The 18,630-nt window shown below is 41.1% G+C and overlaps 1 protein-coding gene across 1 annotated transcript in view; it reads right to left on the minus strand.

The window, feature by feature from the left end:
* Positions 1-347: 347 nt before the first annotated feature.
* plcb3 (phospholipase C, beta 3 (phosphatidylinositol-specific)) overlaps positions 348-18,630 on the minus strand; it is a 33,797-nt gene continuing 15,514 nt past the window's right edge. The window contains exons 3-34 of the mRNA XM_088990507.1: positions 15,398-15,466; positions 14,784-14,921; positions 14,569-14,648; positions 14,432-14,485; positions 13,360-13,432; positions 12,783-12,883; positions 12,542-12,708; positions 12,315-12,461; positions 12,080-12,237; positions 11,927-12,009; positions 10,322-10,406; positions 10,086-10,233; positions 9,900-9,992; positions 8,903-8,976; positions 8,739-8,835; positions 8,561-8,645; positions 6,793-6,917; positions 6,557-6,711; positions 6,316-6,477; positions 6,134-6,233; positions 5,936-6,040; positions 5,418-5,503; positions 5,219-5,342; positions 5,022-5,063; positions 4,802-4,911; positions 4,028-4,137; positions 3,807-3,966; positions 3,643-3,719; positions 3,476-3,565; positions 3,330-3,387; positions 3,153-3,239; positions 348-1,556 (exon numbers count right to left, since the gene is read on the minus strand). Coding sequence (XP_088846633.1) covers positions 1,230-1,556; positions 3,153-3,239; positions 3,330-3,387; positions 3,476-3,565; positions 3,643-3,719; positions 3,807-3,966; positions 4,028-4,137; positions 4,802-4,911; positions 5,022-5,063; positions 5,219-5,342; positions 5,418-5,503; positions 5,936-6,040; positions 6,134-6,233; positions 6,316-6,477; positions 6,557-6,711; positions 6,793-6,917; positions 8,561-8,645; positions 8,739-8,835; positions 8,903-8,976; positions 9,900-9,992; positions 10,086-10,233; positions 10,322-10,406; positions 11,927-12,009; positions 12,080-12,237; positions 12,315-12,461; positions 12,542-12,708; positions 12,783-12,883; positions 13,360-13,432; positions 14,432-14,485; positions 14,569-14,648; positions 14,784-14,921; positions 15,398-15,466 — 3,570 coding nt within the window. The 3' untranslated portion in view covers positions 348-1,229. The remainder of the gene's footprint in view (positions 1,557-3,152; positions 3,240-3,329; positions 3,388-3,475; positions 3,566-3,642; positions 3,720-3,806; positions 3,967-4,027; positions 4,138-4,801; positions 4,912-5,021; positions 5,064-5,218; positions 5,343-5,417; positions 5,504-5,935; positions 6,041-6,133; positions 6,234-6,315; positions 6,478-6,556; positions 6,712-6,792; positions 6,918-8,560; positions 8,646-8,738; positions 8,836-8,902; positions 8,977-9,899; positions 9,993-10,085; positions 10,234-10,321; positions 10,407-11,926; positions 12,010-12,079; positions 12,238-12,314; positions 12,462-12,541; positions 12,709-12,782; positions 12,884-13,359; positions 13,433-14,431; positions 14,486-14,568; positions 14,649-14,783; positions 14,922-15,397; positions 15,467-18,630) is intronic.

Below are 18,630 nucleotides of genomic sequence, written 5' to 3' on the forward strand. Positions count from 1 at the left end.
TTTTTCTATACATTTGAGACTGTTTTTTATATTCATCTGCCTACAATTCAGTGTAAAAATCTAAATATCGTAGAATACTCCAAGGCAGTTATAATTGTTTAATTTATTGTCTGTTATTATGGCAAAAGTATTTTTATCACATTTAAATCACAATTGTATGATTGAGGTCAAAATGTCTTCTAAATCGTTTAGCCACAGTCAATAATACGAATTTTAAAACATGAATTGAAATAACCAATTTTACTCTGTTTGATATTTAAGTGGAGGTCGATTCTTGTTCCGAATGTCAATAAAATAAAATAAAATGAAATAAAAAATAAAATAAAATAAAATACACGGACGCAGAAGATGTTAAAATGCCATTTAAATAAAAGGTAAGAGTTGACAAAGAACATGTTTCAGACAGACAGGCAGCCGGGTGCTTCCAGAGAAAGGAGGATAAGGAGAGATCAGAAGAAAAAAAAACTAAAATATAAAATAAACATGTCAACTCCCCAGACCTCCCGCTCCAGCACCTGTAGTCAGTAGTAAAATTCACATAACTAACCAACAACATACGCACAGGGAATATTTACAACGATCAACCCTTTCAATTCCATAGGAAAATATTTTGCCAGAAAGAAAGAAAGAACGCAGGGGCGGGACGGAAATTTGTGGATAAAATGAAATTAAAAAAATATAAATTAAAGTACCGTTATATTTGTGCAACAAAATTTGCTTAAAAAAAGAATGGTAGTGTGTCGTAAAAACGATCTTCTTCGGTCGAGATGACTGCTCAGTGCAAAGTGGGGAAAAAAAGACTATCGAGGCTGTAGCACCACACGTTGGCCGACTGCCGCTATTACAGCTACAAATAAATCAAAGCGGTTCCAATCGCGGGTATTGGTGGGATTTTTTTTCCTTCCACTCTACAGTACCACAAGTCGTTAAAAAAACTGAAACGTGACAGCAAATTATGCATATTAGCATATTTGACAATAAAGCTGACTTTGACAAATCTGAATCACTCACTGGTTACCAGGAAAAATCGAACACATTGTAAAAGTAGGAACATGTTTGTTTTTTTGCTATTCATTATTTTGATATGTTCTTTGAGGAAAAAGTAAAAAAATAACAGAACTCTATGGACAGGAACCACGTAAAAAAAAGGAATATCATTAGTACATGATCTACTTATTATCCCGCATTACAATCATCACACCCACCCCCCATTTGTACAAACAATAAGTTCAAGTGAAGGACATCTCCAACTCTGAATGGATAGGCGTGGAGGACGAGGACGCGGAGTCCGCCAAAGAAGGCGTGACGTTGTCCATGCTCCGGTACCATGCGCTGCGATTAGGTGTCGACGGGTTGCTGGGTGTGGAGCAGTTGGAGCGCGGGCTGGAACCGGAGCCTGAGCCCGGTGGGCTCGCGATGCTGTTATTGGATGCGCGCGAGAAAAGGGCGTTGCTGCTAAGACCTTTGTTTTGGAGCTCCAGCTGCAGGTGCTGGCAGATTTCCTCCGGGAGGCGCAGATACTCGGCATCCAGGTTGCCATTCAGCTCAACCTGAAGCTGAAACAGTTATAATTCACAGCAAATTTAAATAAAAGTATTAAATGTGTACAATAGTCAATGACTTCAATCAGTGCTTGTACTACAATTTTTTTAAATAATTAAAAGTAAATTAAAAATTGGACAAAAGAAAATTAGTTGAATCAGTACTGGTACTACAATATTTCAAAGGATTGAGAGCAAAAACATGTAAAAAATGTGTACAAAACAAAATGAGCTTACTTGTATACATTTTTTTTTATAATTGACAGCAATTCAAAAAAAAAAATACAAAATTTGTACAAAATAAAATTAGTTGAATCAGTACCTGTACTACATTTTTATATAATTGACAGCAAAAAAAATGTGTACAAAAGAAAATGAGAAGAATCAGTATTTGTACGATGATTTTTATATAATTGATAGCAAAAAAAATTGGACACAATTTGTACAAGAAAATTAGTTTAATCACTACTTATACTATAATTTTTTTTATAATTGACAGCAATTTTTTTTTACAAAATTTCTATAAAAGAAAATGAGTTGAATCAGTACTTGTACTACATTTTTAAAATAATTGACAGTAAAAAAGTTTTTTACAAAGGAAAATGAATTGAATCAGTACTTGTACTACATATTTTATATGCTTGACAGCAAAAAATGTACAAAATTTGTACAAACGAAAATGAGTAAAATCAGTACTTATACTACAATTTTTTTATATATATAATTGAGAGCAAATAATTTTGTTTTTGCAAAATTTGTACAAAAGAGAACGAGTTGAATCAGTTCTTTTACGACAGCTTTAGATATATATTTGTTTAGAAAATGTGTACAATAAGATTATTTAATCAGGACATGTGCTACTATTTCTAATAATTGACAGCAAATGAAAAAAAAGGTTTACAACATTTCTACAAAAGAAAATGAGTTGAATCAGTACTTGTACGACTTTTTTTTTTATATATACAGTAAAGTCTCATTATATCGATATTCACGGGAGTTGGAAAAAATATCGATATAACCGGACAATCGATATATCCGATCCTGCGGCATGTAAATTTTCTCCTTGCGTTTATAGAAATAGTATCGTAATAAGCAGTACTATCGATATAAACGATATCGATATAACGAGACTTTACTGTAATTGACAGCAAAAAAAAAAGCAAAATCTGTACAAAAGAAAATGAGTTGAATCAGTACTTGTACTACATTTTTAAAATAATTGACTTTTTTTATATATACAGTAAAGTCTCGTTATATCGATATCGGATATATCGATAGTCCCGGTTATATCGATACTATTTCTATGCACGCACGGAGAAAATTACATGCAAACAGGGTCGGATATATCGATAGTCCCGGTTATATCGATATTTTTTCGGACTCCCTTGAATATCGATATAACGAGACTTTACTATATATAATTGACAGCAAAAGAATTTACAAAATGTGGCCAAAAGAAAATCCGTTGAATCAGTACTTGTATGCCAATTTTTTTCTTTAAATTTCAAGCAATTGTACTTTGACTCAAGTACACCGTGAGCACTTTTGCCGTCTCGACATGACACAATTTGCAAGCACCACTTGACATGAACCGAATGGATAGTCGCTCACCGCCGGCAGTTCCTCGTCGATGTGCTGCAGCACCTCTCGTTGCCTGAGCTTCAACTTCTCCAGCCTCTTCTTCTGTGCCTCCTCCAGCTGCGACGGAGAAGGAAAATACATATGGGAAGGCTTCAATCAATCAAATCCATCCACATGGAGATCAGAGTTTGATTCAAGTGTGTTCACCCTGTGTATTAAGCTGACAGATTCATTGATGTGTTTCCTGTTGATGTCGTTCAGTTCTCTGCAGATGTGAGGGAAGAAGAAAACGGTCGGATGTCAAAACAAATGAAAAAAATGACAACCGCACGAATATATGAGTCGTGGCTTACATCTCAGCCTTGTCTTTGTCCCGGCTCTTTGCTTCGCTGATGCTGTTCTGCCGCTTCCTATCCAGGATTTTCTGCAGGTCTTTCGTCTCCCTTCGAGCAGGGAAAAATCAAAGGAAAGGAAAGTTGGAGCGCCGGTCGTGAATCGCTCACCAACGGGCCACGGGTACCTCTCGCAAATCTCCCTGAGCTTCTTGAGTTGAGATGCTTGACAATCATGCGCCGTTTCCTTCAACTTCTGGAAAGACTGAAAAGATACAAAGCGCACACGCGGGTGAGCGGCACTCGCAGGTGAGCCACTGGTCCATTTTGGGCCAAAGGGATTCTTGTGCACCTCCTGCAGGTACGCTTGCTGTTTCTTCCTCTCTAGCGAGTGCAGCTGTTGCCTCAGCTTCAGTAGTTCCTGCATCTGCCATTCCCTAAGCTGGACCGTCTTTTTCTCATGCTCCTGATCCAGGGCCGTGAGTTCTCGCTGCACCGGCTCTTGGGGCTCGCTAAAGAAGAAGGAAAACATTACGGGCATGCTGCTTTTATGCCACTTTTATACAGCCTTACTTCTTTTTGACACTGCGTTTAAGGTGTTTCTCCATCTGGCTGCGCCTCCTTTGCACATCAGAATCCAGCTGAGTACATCGAGTTTTCTGCTCCTTACTCAGATTCCACACCTAACACACACGCACACAGTGTTACAAAGTAGGCGTTGGTGCGCCTACTCCAAGACTGAATATTTATCCAAGACTGAATATTTAAAGTTAATATCAAATACATATCAAAGTTTGTTGAAGCATCACACGTTTGACTGTAAGGATTATCTCTGGGAGAAATTTGCCGTTGTTTGAAAGTAGGCTCCAATACTATTTTGCTTTGTCTATCGTGATTAGCATTGAGGCTGGGCTAAGCTATTGTCGTAAATGTCAAATTCGGAACTTTTTGTTCGACGGTTTAAGGCGACGTGTTGATGTGAAATAAACATCCGTAAAAGGAACTCAAATCTATCAAGTGCCCAACACCAAACACACAAAAATGACACCAGACTCAAGTCATCTCTAAATAGTTCAGTTAAAAAAAGAATTATATACACAACTCTAAATTGAGAAATATAAAAATCCAGGTGCAAGATAAAAGACAGTCAAAAATTACCTCCCACTAACCATTTTTAATTTTTAACATAAAGCAAACGCAAAGTTGAGTTGTACCTTCATTCACTTCCTGTTTCTGAATCTCTCCCAAATCAGACATGGTTGTAAATGTCACATTTTTCAAATTGTACAAAACAGTGCTATTCATCCACCGCCGCATTAAACTGGATGTTAAAATGGATGTGTGTACCTTCTTCAGATGTTTCTTTCGTAACTCTTTGAGATCTTTGTCCTGCTTCTTAATGAGCTTCAAGTAGCTCTTGGTCTGCTTCAGCTCTTCTATCGACTGCGCCTGCACGTCTGAGAAATGTGAGTAAAAGTGAACACCGGGTATTTGTCGAACAGCGAGGGGTAGCAACTGAATGGAGACAGACACACGTTTCAAGAGTGATGGGGCGGCATGGTGTTACCTCCTAGAACAGCAGCGATGAGGTCTTCCTTTTGGCTTTGTGCTACCAAAACGAGCACAAAGGAAGGAGGGAGAAGCAGACGCGTGAAATGGAGGATGGGGAAGCAAACCGCGCGGCGGCAAAAAAATAATAATAATAAAATAACAAATTAAAAAGTGTGGAGGAGTGAAGCTCAAACATTTTGCACCGGTCACTACCTGGCTGGATGATATCGGGACATTCGTCGGGTCGGAAAGGAGAGGGGAAAGGTGACGCAAGGCGCCCTTGGATGACCTCAGATTCCCTCCTGGACTCCCCTTCCCCAGGTTGGTTGGGGAAATGCTATGGAGGAGATGTTGGACTTGTAGGTAAAAGCGCCCAAAACTCCCAAAATAAAACAGGCATTCATGCAGCCACCTCATAGTTCTCTTCCAAGAGCACAGCCAGTTGTGTCTCTCTTTTCCCTAGATGTTTCCTGGGATCGGTCAGGGCCTCGGCGTACTCTGAAGACGTAATTTAAAATGAAAACAGAATAATTTCAGTGTAAATATTTGGACTGTTGTCCACTGGTGGCCAATAATTTTGAAAAATAATTTCCAGTAGCCATAATTTTCCGGATCCCTCTAATGGCTGCCTTTCCAGCAGCTCTTGTATTTTGTTTTTCTCCTTCTTTCTTTCCTTTCCTCTTCCTTTCATAACTTTGCTGCTGTGAAATATAAATTTCTCCACTGCGAGACGAATAAAGGTACACCCAATCGCTACGTATAATTAGCATTACGCTGTCTTTTTCATTTTAAAAGTACAGAGGGGAAAACAGTTTAACGTTGATTTAGGGGGCATATTATAAAACAGGGCATATTTATTCACAACAACAATTGCGACACACTCAAGATAGCAATTAAGAATTAATGTGATTTTTTTCAAGGACTTTTCACCTTGGAGTTCATTGGGAATGTAGTCCTGGGCTTCAGTGTACACCAACAAAGACGGCAGCAGGAGTGGCTGGTTCAATTCATTCTTCAGGTTGATGTAGTGGTAACCTAAGAAGAGGACGCAATTAAATTTGAAGCTTCAAGTTCATAAGAGACTGTTCTCAGATGGCCCACCCGTCCCCCACATGCCCTCACACTGACCTGGTCGAATGGCTGACACGGGGAGAATGCGATGTCCGATGAATTTGCCGTTTTCTTCGAACACGGCGATCCTCAACGATGCCAGCGTTGGTAGGACCACCTGACGAATGAGGTGTTTGTATGAGGGAGCGAGCAGAACCAAATAAGACTGACAAGATGTCGAGGAAAAAGATTTTTCTCACCTTATTAAAGACAAAGGCGTCATCATCCCAAATCGGATCCAGTGAGTTACCGTTGGAGTTTTTCGTCCGGTATTTCCGTTTTGTATCTGCAGGAAGTCCAAATATGTCCACTTCTACGTACACGCCAACCTTTTTATCGCTCAGGAACTGCCCTGAAATCACCTGACGGGTTTTAGAAACACACGTTGCATTTAAGTACTGAAGGAAACTTGGCCGATTTTGATATCAAGTTGGGCCTGACCTTCACTTTGACTGTGTTGGCAACTATTCCATCCACTATGTTCTCCGTGAAAGGGTCAAAGTGCTTATCGGTCCTCCTCATGAACTCCGGCTTCAGCAAGTAGCCACTGTGGCCGTTGTACTCAAACACGCCCATGTTGAGCTGCATGGCCAAATCTATGAGAGAACCAAGATGGAGATGAAGAAGACTGCAGAAGTTTTTTTTCCTTGTTTACATTCCTCATGTCACATGCTCACCGAGAGTCTGAAAGTTCAGCGCCACCATCTGGCAGCCGACGTTCCAGAAGAGCTGCGGAATGTAGTTGGAGCTGTCCACCCTTGTTCCTTTAGGATAAATTCGGCTCAGCTGGTTCTTATTGTACCTTGGAGTCGTGCTGTTAAAGTGGAACTAAACTCAAAAATGTTTCAGGCAAGAGTACATTGTATTTGACGCGTTATTCTGATGAGGATCAATCCGGGTCATGGCACCAATTCAAAAGTTCTTAATGCACATTATACGGACGGTACAAGAAATCTGTGTATTGTTAACTCATTCACTGCCATTCCCAAATTTATTCGGGTTTTGTTGTTTTTGCGTTGGGGGGGTGTCGATAAATGGTCAGCCCTCTGGCAATGTTTTCCCCTCCGCGAGGGGGCAGCATTTGCCTTTTGTACAGCCGCCCCCATTTCAAGCTCAGATAACTCCAGACCCATATAACTTACGAATGAACTCTTTTTTTCTGATGAAAGAAGACAGTCTAAGGTTTCTTCCGCTGCATTGAATGTTTATGTAGTCCTAAAACTCAATATTATGTGGGTCCTCCAATTTGAGTGAAAATTACAAAAACCTTGCCACTGGAGTGGACACATTTTTTGCACATTGTCTGGCAGTGAATAACTTAATTTTGTTATTTATTGGATGCCAGAAAAAATATCGACACATGGCCATGGAGCCTATTTCATCCAGACCCAGAATGGCTGCTTGTTTTTATAATATCTGAGCTGCATCTATTTGACAATGTGTGACAACTCTACATTCTTAACCGGATGACACCATGCAGAGCGTGTGCCAAAAGAAAATGAAACCAATATGTTGACAGTAAACCAATGAATCAACATTGCCAGTCTAATACTCTTGGAAGCAACCATAAACTGCAGTTTATCAAGCAGATACATCATTTGAAATATAAGAGGACATTTTGACGTGGTTTTAGTCCTCGTTTAAAGGACAACCGATGTCTCTGGACAAGTTGTGTCCATAATTTGTAAAATGGCTTCAAATGACTTCTACTGATCGTATTTTACAGATTCCTCCACATTCCTCCGAGTTGGTGACGAGTCCTCACCCTACGTCACTGAAGGAACGCCCCTGACCAAAAAAAGGACACATTGTAGCAGTCCTTCCATCACGTCTGGTCTGTAAACTTCATGTAGGACCAAAAAGAGGCAGAAGAGGGCGACAAATCTCCGTGTAAGGAATTAATTAGCCTGTGGAAACCGGCTGATTAATTCCTTACACGGCCTTGTCACCATTTTCTGCCTTTTTTGGGTGCGACATTTCCCACCCCTGATGCCACAAAATGACACGGAATAAATTCTTTAATCGATTGCAAACATGTATGCTTTCTACTTCAGAACTATTTGAATCATATTCATAACTGGATGAGTAACAAGAAAGCATATTCTCCGAATCTGAAGCCATTGTTTTGATTCTCCAGCAAGGCAAGACGTCTTGGGGTGACATCACAAACAAGGGGTCGGGACTTTCTGAAACTGGCCACTTCCGGATTCATTTTTTTTTGCAAATTTTGGACACTAAGTCATTTTTATTGGTGTTTTGCATTTGACTAAAAATATCATACTGTGTGTTTTGGGTATTTTAGATGCTATAAAACGTTTTTCTGATGTCAGATAAGAAACAAAAAAGAGATGTCGGTTGTCCTTTAAGCTTTCAAATAATGTTAGTTTGGAATTTAAAAAAAGTACAACGTATGGAACGCTCCAGTGCCAATCATCAAAAGGATACTCAACAAACTTGCTCGGGGAGCTTTTTAGGGTGTCCATGCCTTTGGTTTCCACAAATGACGACATTTCAAAGAACTTCCTCCGCTCTGAAATAAAAAGATACATCAGTGTATGTCGGTAATGTTAGCGAGTAAGACTTCCCCAAACGTTGGTAAACATAATTTCGCCATGTCACTTACTGGTGGTCAATTCAAAGCTCTTAAATTTGACCGGTTCGATGTAGTTGACCAGTGTGGACATCTCCTCTGTGGCGTTGACCTCACTGCTGGCCGTACCCTTTAAGAGGTGACAAATCCGTCCATTCGCCCCAAAATTTAAAGCGAACTGGTGTTTTGGTTAATACCTCATCCGAGTTGGCCTTTTTCAATTCGGTCACGGGTTCGTCTTCCTCCTCCTCCTCACTGTCTCCCTCGCCTCCTGAGAAGTGACCAAATAAATAATCTGATTTGACAACAATCATTCAAAATCTGATACTGTAGTACCTCTACTTACGAAATTGGTTCTGGAATAAATTTAGTAAGTAGAGATGCGTTTTCCATGTCAGTGCCCTAACCCGTTCCAAGACCCCTGCTCGTCCCCAAAAAATATTCTGACAAATGCTTTCTAAAGCATAAAAATTCATTAGAATATGTAACAAATACGTGTTACAATTAGATCGGAATCAGAAAACCTTTATTCGTCCCACAATGGAGAAATTTGCAAATATTGTACAATAAAAGATAATTGTGTATCATGTAAAAAAATATATATATATTTTTTGCTACCATTAAATCATGAAAACTTTTTCTGGGTGATTCACATTTCCGTAAAACTATTGTTGGCAATTGATGAGAATGCTTCGATCGAACCCAAGGGGTTTGGTGAGTCGGTCTCAGGGGTTCGGTGGATGCTCCGCCACAGAGGTCCACCCATCAGTCGAGACTGCAGCTTGTAGGCACAGTCATTGGAACAAGGGTTCGGTCAATGAGCATAAGAAACTGGTGGGGTTCGGTGCCTCCAACAAGATTAAGAACCACTGGTCAAGACACATATCTATCTATTGACAGTTTTCCATTAAGTACACGTGAAGGTCCCTCTTAACCAATGAAATGCCAGGATAATGCTCAGTAACAGCCAATGGCAGAGCAGCTGTTACGATGATGCGTGCAGGAAAACCCGGATCTACAAGTAGCAACCCATGCTACTGTATATAGTTTAAAAAATCGTTTGTATCAAGAAATTTCATAACAAGAGTTACTATTTTCTTGTTGAGGCGTTTTGCAATTTGAAATTTTCGTCTGAAGAGACGTTTGTAAGTAGAGGCACCACTCTGTTGAGCTCTGATCGCCTCTTTGACCTACCGAGGGACTTGCGAGGATCAGACTCTTTGGCCATCCTCTCAGCGAGCTTTTCCTCCGCGTTGGACAGCTGTTCGCCCTCCAGCAGAGGGCAGTCTACACACGCACACAAACGGACCATTAAAACATGAGCATGTCTACCCACTCAATGTATGTGAACCGATGAGATCATTTCCCCGTCTTCAGTACCAGTGTTTGGCGAAGATTGCTCTTCCGGATCGCGCCGTCGTATGCTGCCGCCGCTCGAGGGCCGGTGGTGATGATGCTTCTTTTTGTTTTTGATGAGAATCTTGCCCAGCATCTCTTGCGGCGAGGGCAGCAGCTGCCCTGGGATAAGCTTTCGTTGACGGGCAAGAAAAGATGGAAGTACAGGCTCATTTACATACAACAGAAAGGATGTGAAAAAGACGTGGCAGTAGGCTTACTGGATATTTTTCCAGTGGGTCAATGAGCAAGGCATCTCCAAATATGGTCCGACAATACTCCGCCATCTTGGCTTGCTGCTTAGCCCTGACAAAATAAAACGAAAAATGCTATTTGTACTGCATGGGACTGGACAGATTTCAAACTCGTGTATGTCAAATTCCATCTGTGCCCATGTGTCATTCCATTGTTTGGCTTAAAAAAACTGTTTCTTAAAGGACAACCGACACCTTTTTTTGTTTCCTAACTGACATCAGAAAAACGTTTTATAGCATCTAAAATACCCAAAGCACGCAGGCTGATATTTTTAGTCAAATGCAAAACACCAACAAAAATGACTTTTTTGTTGTCTTTTGTTTTGAGCTGCGAATTGGGCATTTTCAGAAAGTCCCACCCACAGTTCGTGACGTCACACCAAGACGTCTTGCCTTGCTCGAGAATCAAAATAATGGCTTCAGATTCGGAGAAGATGCTTTCTTGTTACGCATCCAGTGATGGATATGATTCAAATAGTTCTGAAGAGGAAAGCATAAATGTTTGCAATCGATTAAAGAAGTTCTTCCGGGTCATTTTGTGGCATCAAGACTGATGTGTAGCGTCCAAGAAAATGCAGAAGATGGCGCCAGAGCTCCGTTGGAAATGGGCTGATTTGTCTGCTTGGAATTTGTGTCAGCGAATATCAAATAGTTGTCTGGTGCAACACACAACGATTCACCATCGCGTTATTTATGTGTTTTCCTTCTAATTTCGCCATCAACACGGATCAACACAACGTTTTCAGACCAAACAAAGCACCGCAAAATGCATTGTGTGTCCTTTCTCGGTCAGGGGCGTTCCTTCCGTGACGTCAGAACTCGTCACCATCTCAAAAACAAGACTCCCTGAATATTCAGCGCGAGTCTTAAAACTTAAAATATAGCTATATGCGGTAGAGTCTTTGTAAAATACGCTCAGTAGAAGTCATTTGAAGCCATTTTACAAATTATGGACACAACTTGTCTGGAGGCGTCGGTTGTCCTTTAACTGCCATTCCCAAATTTATTCTGGAATTTAAAAGCATGACATGTAGCACAATTCCCGAATGTGTTTGTGTTTCTTGCGGTGGGGTGCTAATAAAGCATTGATCAGACCTCTGGCAATGTTTTTTCCCTTCCACGAGGGCTCAGCATGTATCTTTTGTACAGCCGTCCCCATTTCAAGCTCAGATAACTCCAGACCCATATATCTTAGAAATTAACTATTATTTTTCTGATGAAAGAAGAGGGTCTAAGATTTCTTACGCTGCATTGAATGTTTATGTAGTCCTAAAATTTAATAGTCTCTGGGTCCTGCAATTTGAGTGAAAATGACAAAATCCCTGGCACTGGAGTGGACACATTTTTGCACGTCTGACAGTGAATGAGTTAGAAAACTGCAACGCCAATGCTACCTGTTGGCTCGCTTGCGTTGTTTGTGAGCATTAAGCTACATGATAGTACACAAAGCAAACGTGTGGTTGTTTCAAATACACCAGGTGGGTATCACTTTGTTTGACGTTTAGTTTGACAACCAACTTCAACTGGGTTATGCTCTGTTTTCATCACACATTTTTGTTCTTTACCACTTACGAATCAACGTGGTTTTCAAAGGACAGGATGACTGGGTATGGCGAGGTCTTGAAAGCGCTTTCGGCGATGGCTTCGATGACCTCCTACAATAATCATGACGTTATATGAACACATCCTGCATTTCTTCGGCGCGTGAAAAGTTGCCTCACGCACCTTGAACGGGATTTCGGTGGTCATGGTGAAGCCGTGCGTGATGTAGGGCTCCTCATCCTGCGGTCGACCCTTCCAGCAGTCCAGTTCCACACAACGGCAGCCGGTGAGCAGAACCTGCCGGTACATCTCCACTGATGACAAGCCGGTCAGCTGACCCACTGGAGGCACCCGATAGGGAACGGTGAGAGTTACGCTGACACAAAATGGCGGCTCCAAACTTGTGGGAGCTCATTACCTGTGAGGTATGTGTTATGCGAGGAGTTGATGAAGTAGTGCGATAGCGGTTGCGTCATGTCGTCGATGACATCCAGCCTTTCCGGGGGCACAATGCTGTTCTCCTCCCCTCCCAGATAACTAGTGAAGGCCTGCAAACTGATCTGGTCTGTCGGCGAGACACAGTTCCGCCAGTCTGCTTTGTGGATTTTGCCGCAAACGTGCAACCCTTGAGTGGAGGACGCTGACCTCTCTCCAGCTGGCTGATATTGGTCTCATATTTCTCCATGATTTGTCGGACCTGCTCTCTTTTGAGCGGCGGGTAGAGCACTTCATTTAGGCGGGAGTCACGCTGCTGACGGTTGATGAAGTCGGTTAGCTGGTCCAGAGAGTTGAAAGGTTTCCCTTTGGAGCCACTGCAGCACAAAACACAAGCATGTTAAAAGAAAAAGAAAAGAACGCAATGCACGGCAACTTGCATGTCACTTGCCTTTCCACAAAAATGCTTTGTATCTCAGACCGCAGGCACAGACTGTTGAGAAACTTCTGAAAGGCCTCCCATGTGAAATCATCTGGCTTCAATCCATTTGACTGCGGAGATGGAAAAGGAAAAAAAAAAACAATAATTCAAGCTAATCCAAGGAATATCATTAAGGAGAAGATAAAGACACGAAATACACCCAAAGTGGTACATGTAATCTGTTCTGTGTAAGCAGCCACAGGACAACAGCAATAACAAGTGCTGATTTACAAGTTGGGCTCCTGATACTTCAAATCTTGTGACTTCCTGTGAAAAAAAATTAAGGGGCAACCAATGGGAAAAGAAGAAACACAGACAACCCACAAGCGCAGCATCTTCAAAAGAAAAGGCCCGTGAGAATATGCTGTGGCATAACCCATTCAGAGAAAAGTGTTTTTTGTTTTTGCTGAAAAAAGGAAAGTTGTTGGATTGAATGAGCTATAATTGTTGTGTAAAACGCACACAAGGAAGAAGGACGCTGACCCACGTCTTTTCCCAGCGAGTAGCGACACGATCGACTCACTCGTGCACATCGGTGGCATTTTACCTTGTTGTTGACAAGCCCGCACTGCTCCAAAGCCGTCTCCACTCGCTTTTTGTCTGAAAACATCCTGTAGAAACTGCAAGACAGAGAGGCCAAGTGCACAAGGCTCATTGAGCTTCTGATGCTTGTTTAATATCTATATATCTATATATATATATATATATATATATATATATATATATATATATATATATATATATATATATATATATATATATATATACACACACACACACACACACACACACACACACACACACACACACACACACACACACACACACACACACACACACACACACACACAGTGAGACCTCAACTTACAGACACCTTATCTTACAAACTTTTCGTCTTACAAACTTCATATTTCTGAAAATTAAACCTTATAATAAGCACTATTTTCATAATACCCACCCACCACGGCTGACGGAGTGATCTTCGGCGGAAGTACACGACCGAACAGCACCAGAGGTTATGTTATCAACAGTCCTTATGGAAGGTGACTCTCCTTCCATAAGCCATCAACGACCATCAAAAAGGTAAATAAAACTTTATTTTACAGCACAGTTTATTTCTTTAATTACAGTTCTCATGTAATGTGCCTCTCTTTCCAAATAGCAATTCCGCTTGACCTTCCACCTCCAACGCCATTCCATCAAGCCATCAATGACCATCACAAATGCAAATAAAGTGACTATGATACAATGCAGTGTATTTCTTTCATTACAATACAATAGCACATTTATTATAAGTATATTTTATGGAAACCCTTTCATACCCTTTCCTTTCATCACTTTGCTGCTGTGAAATGTAAATTTCTCCACTGTGAGACTAATAAAGGCAAATCCAATCCAATCCAATCCATCCAATCCAAACCCGGGAACGGATTATTCCAATTTTAATGGTTTCCTATGGGATTTTTTTTTGGAGATACACACTTTTCACCTTACACACTGTGTCTGGGAACCAATTAAGTTTGTAAGTTGATTGAGGTCTCACTGTATATATATATATATATCGGGATAATATTTATGCCAAAAAATAATATGAAGACTGCATTGATCTCATCACTCACTTCTTCACTGGGATCTTGCCTTCCTGGTTCACCTGCAGCTTTAATTTGTTGTACCTGACAAAGTCATCCACCAAAGAGAAAAAAACTGGTGCGTTAGTCCAAGTCACACTCTTCAGATATAACATGTCAGCTCTTACGCTTTGAAGAGGAACGTATTCCGTGACGCATTCTGGGAGAGTATATTTGTGGCCAACGTGAAGAGTTCATCAGTCCAAACCTGAGGAGAAAAGTTCCAATGTCAACACTGTTATGATCGGTGGGGAAGGAAGGAAATAAGGAAGGATGGAATGAGGGCAGGCTTGAAGGAGTGAAAGATGGATGACGGGAACGGAGAGTGGATTGCCCTGGCTACCTTGGCCGTGTCTTCCTGCATGGCTTGAAAGTTGAGGAACGAGATGTTGACCAGGTCGTTGCCGTGGACGACGGTGACCAGCTTCCCCTCCACATTGTCACCTTTCCCAAAGCCGAGCAAATCTCGTACCTTGGGGTCCTGAAGCACACGTGAGCCCCAAATTTATTTAGTAAAAAGAAAAAAAAAATCTATCTATCTGTCCATACATATATACTATATACACACACACACACACACACACAATTTTAAACGTTTTTTTTTTTTTTTTTTTTTTTTTTTTTTTTTACAAAAACAACGTCTAAGCTGTCGCCCATCTCTCGCAAGCAAATCAATCCACCAGATTGCTTTCACGACGACGGTTGACATGGGATACGTGTTGCGCCGATGACTCGAGGTCTTCCGCCACCGGTCATGTCATTTCCTGCTCCATCTGCGCCGAGGCTCATTAGTGCTTTGTCACCAACATCGGCGGAGAGGAGTGATGCGCACATGGCACGCTCATATGCATTCGGTGGGAAAGTCACACTTGAGTGGCATGAATTTGTCAGCAGCAGGAGATGACACTGAGACACACACACATGGATGCACAGACACGCACAGAGACACAAACCTACCTTGGGTTGCTTGGCGTACTTTCCTGTTCTGGTATCCCTGATGGTGCTGATGTCCAGAATCTCCACCTCCTTAAGTAAATAAACAAACAAATAAAAAAGTTATATTTGAGGAAATGGATGTTGATATGTGCTGGCTTTACGTCATTGTGTCATTGCTGGGAGCAATTTGAGCAGGGGGGTTGCGGTGAGTCAAGTATGCTGCTCTCGGTGAGTCTGCGGCTCACACAGGTCGGCGGACTTGCTGGGGATTTCGTGGCTTTGCCGGACAGAGAAAAAAAATCAATTGTTGCTCCATTCAACCTTTTTGTGATTCAAATTGTATCAGTATGGGAAGGACAGATATTTTACTGACATTTTTAAAACGAAGTATCCACACACAATATATATATATATATATATATATATATATATATATATATATATATATATATATATATATATATATATATATATATATATATATATATATACAGTAAAGTCTCGTTATATCGATATCCAAGGGAGTCTGAAAAAATATCGATATAACCGGGACTATCGATATATCCGACCCTGTTTGCATGTAATTTTCTCCGTGCGTGCATAGAAATAGTATCGATATAACCGGGACTATCGATATAGATATAGCAAGACTTTACTGTATATATATATATATATATATATATATATATATATATATATATATATATATATATATATATATATATATATATATATATATATAGAATAACATAATTAAGATATATATAATTTATATAATTCCCTAATATTTTTTCAGTGAAAAGTGAATTAAAGACAGTTTTGGGATGACATTAACTCATTCACTGCCATTCCGGAATTCATTCGGGAATGACAGTGAATGATGTGGTGCTCCAGATGGAGCGCTATTCACAATTTTTTGCTGGTTTTGGTTTGTCTTGCTGGGGGGTGCTGATAAGGCGCTGGTCAGACCTCAGGCAATGTTTTTCCCTCCCACGAGGGGGTAGCATTTGCCTTTTGTACAACCACCCCCACTTCCATTGAAGATAACTCTTGAGACAAATAAGATCGGCGTAAACTTTTTTTTCTGATGAAAGAAAAGAGTCTCACGGTTCTTACGTTGCATTGAATGTTTATGCAGTCCTAAAACTCAATATCCTGCAAATTGAGTGAAAATGACAAAAACCCTGGCACCAGAGTGGACCCATTTTCACATTGTCTGGTACTGAATGAGTTAACGGTTTGCGCACTGTATCCACACATTTTTGGGGGGAGCTGACACAAACACTTCCATTTATAATTTTAATTTTTCACGTGGTCGAAATACGACATGTCACATACACTCCCACATACACTCACATATCACTCTCCCAAAGGAATGCAAACTGTGAACTCTGGCAATTTTTCACTGAAAGCTACAAAACCCGGTAATTCCCCTTCTTTCTGTGTCCCATCATCTCCAGTTGTTTGCGGTGTATCTTAATCTAGGAATGTCATCTGTGTTTTTATTCATTCAATTTTTCTCCTGTTGGGCCTGAAGGGAAATTATAATGGGGAAATTTGTGATTCTCGTTCAATGAATTGCGACCTTGAAATTTACAGCGAAGTGTGGCCAGATTACTGAGAAAAAGGAATACATTTGTCTAGTCGTTGCTGTCAAATTAAGAAAAAAATGGATATATTACAGTAACATATTCCTCAAACTTTCATAATTTCGCGTGGTCCAGGAAGACCAAACAAAGAAACAGGGGCGGGGGGTGAACATGAAAGGACTTCTTCAGCACTGCTCTCATTCCTCTTTGCCTTCCCTTATCTCGGTTTCCTAATTCCATCATCATCAGATCTTTCATGAATTAGCAGAAAAAAAGTGTTTATGTCATACTTCCTGTTATTCGCCGTCTGTCTGCCACAACGCGCTTGTGAAAGGCCTTCCTTGCCCCTTTTCTCTCACATAGCAATTGTAGTTACTCTTCAGAAGTAAATGTTTGATGCTCGGATGCCTCATTTTGGGTTTTTATGCTTTGCCGGGATTATTCACACAGATAATCGCACGCCGAAGACGATTCTTCAAAGCGGACCCAAATTGAGTTGGACTCAATGTCCTCCCATTGGCCTATGGAGACAAATTTTGAGTCCCCGGGGGGAATAAAGCGCTACTGGGTCTGTAGGACGTGCACACAGGGAGAAAAAAAAACCCCTCCTCTCCCACAGGCTGTGGTTTCATTCTGCCATCGCCATGGTGACTCCTTGGAGACCGCAAGAACTGAGACAACTTTGTCGGTGTTAGGGTGTACCTTTTTTTGACAATACAATACATATTTATTTATATAGCGCTTTAACAATAGCTGAAGCTGTAACAAAGATCTTAACATGGACAACTATCATATCCAGGAAATAAGGCAGTAACAAAGAGAGGAGTAAGCACCAGGGAGTAAAACGAAGCTCAAGTCTGAATCACGCTGAGTCAAATGCCAAAGAGTACAAGTGACAGTTAACATTTTCTTACTTGCAATTCAAATACACACAAGTGCGGGCGCCGCTAATCGCCGACATGCAGGCTCAAACTTGTGAAACATCCTGACATGTTGAGCAAGATGGTGAGCGCGTGTGGGTGGGGGGCATCAACACTCAAAGTGTGTGGTTATTTAAAAAATAAAAAAGGCCGGAGGTTTGTACGCATTGCTGTTCGCAGAAGCGCTGGCGGGGGGCGCGCTTGCCGAGGGGGTTGGCTGTTTCTCCGAGTACATTCCTGACATATTCCGGCCTTGTGCTCAGCTGGCCTGTAATATCACGCCGTGTAATAATCGAGCGAGTCCTCACAGCTGTAGTGCTCCATTCATCAGTCTATGCCAAGCTTGGACGCGGCCCACGCCGTTTATCGCTTTGGACTCTGACCGTAGAGCCAAATGAGCCTGTACTTCCAGAAATGAACGGTGGGGGGAGGGACACTATTATGGACAGTCAAGTCCTTCCATTTCAAACTTATCCAAACACGCTTAGGCATGTCCCTAGTCGAAGAAGTTCTCTGTTTTTTTTCCACCACCCCCTCATCAAATGTCAGTCAAGGTCAGGCTATATATACCCAAACTTATGGTCAAGAGTTACTGGACTTAGATTAGTACGTCATCCATTATGTCCCACTGTTTCATCATCAACAAATATTAAAACACAAAGACAATAATCAATGGAGCACCACTCCTTTCCTGCGCCACAACCGCCGCAGGCTCGTTATTGAAGATCGCCGCTCCAAAAAAACC

The sequence above is a fragment of the Hippocampus bargibanti genome, linkage group LG02, assembly GCF_051943395.1.
Source record: "Hippocampus bargibanti isolate YZ-2025 linkage group LG02, ASM5194339v1, whole genome shotgun sequence".
Taxonomy (NCBI): Eukaryota; Metazoa; Chordata; class Actinopteri; order Syngnathiformes; family Syngnathidae; genus Hippocampus; species Hippocampus bargibanti.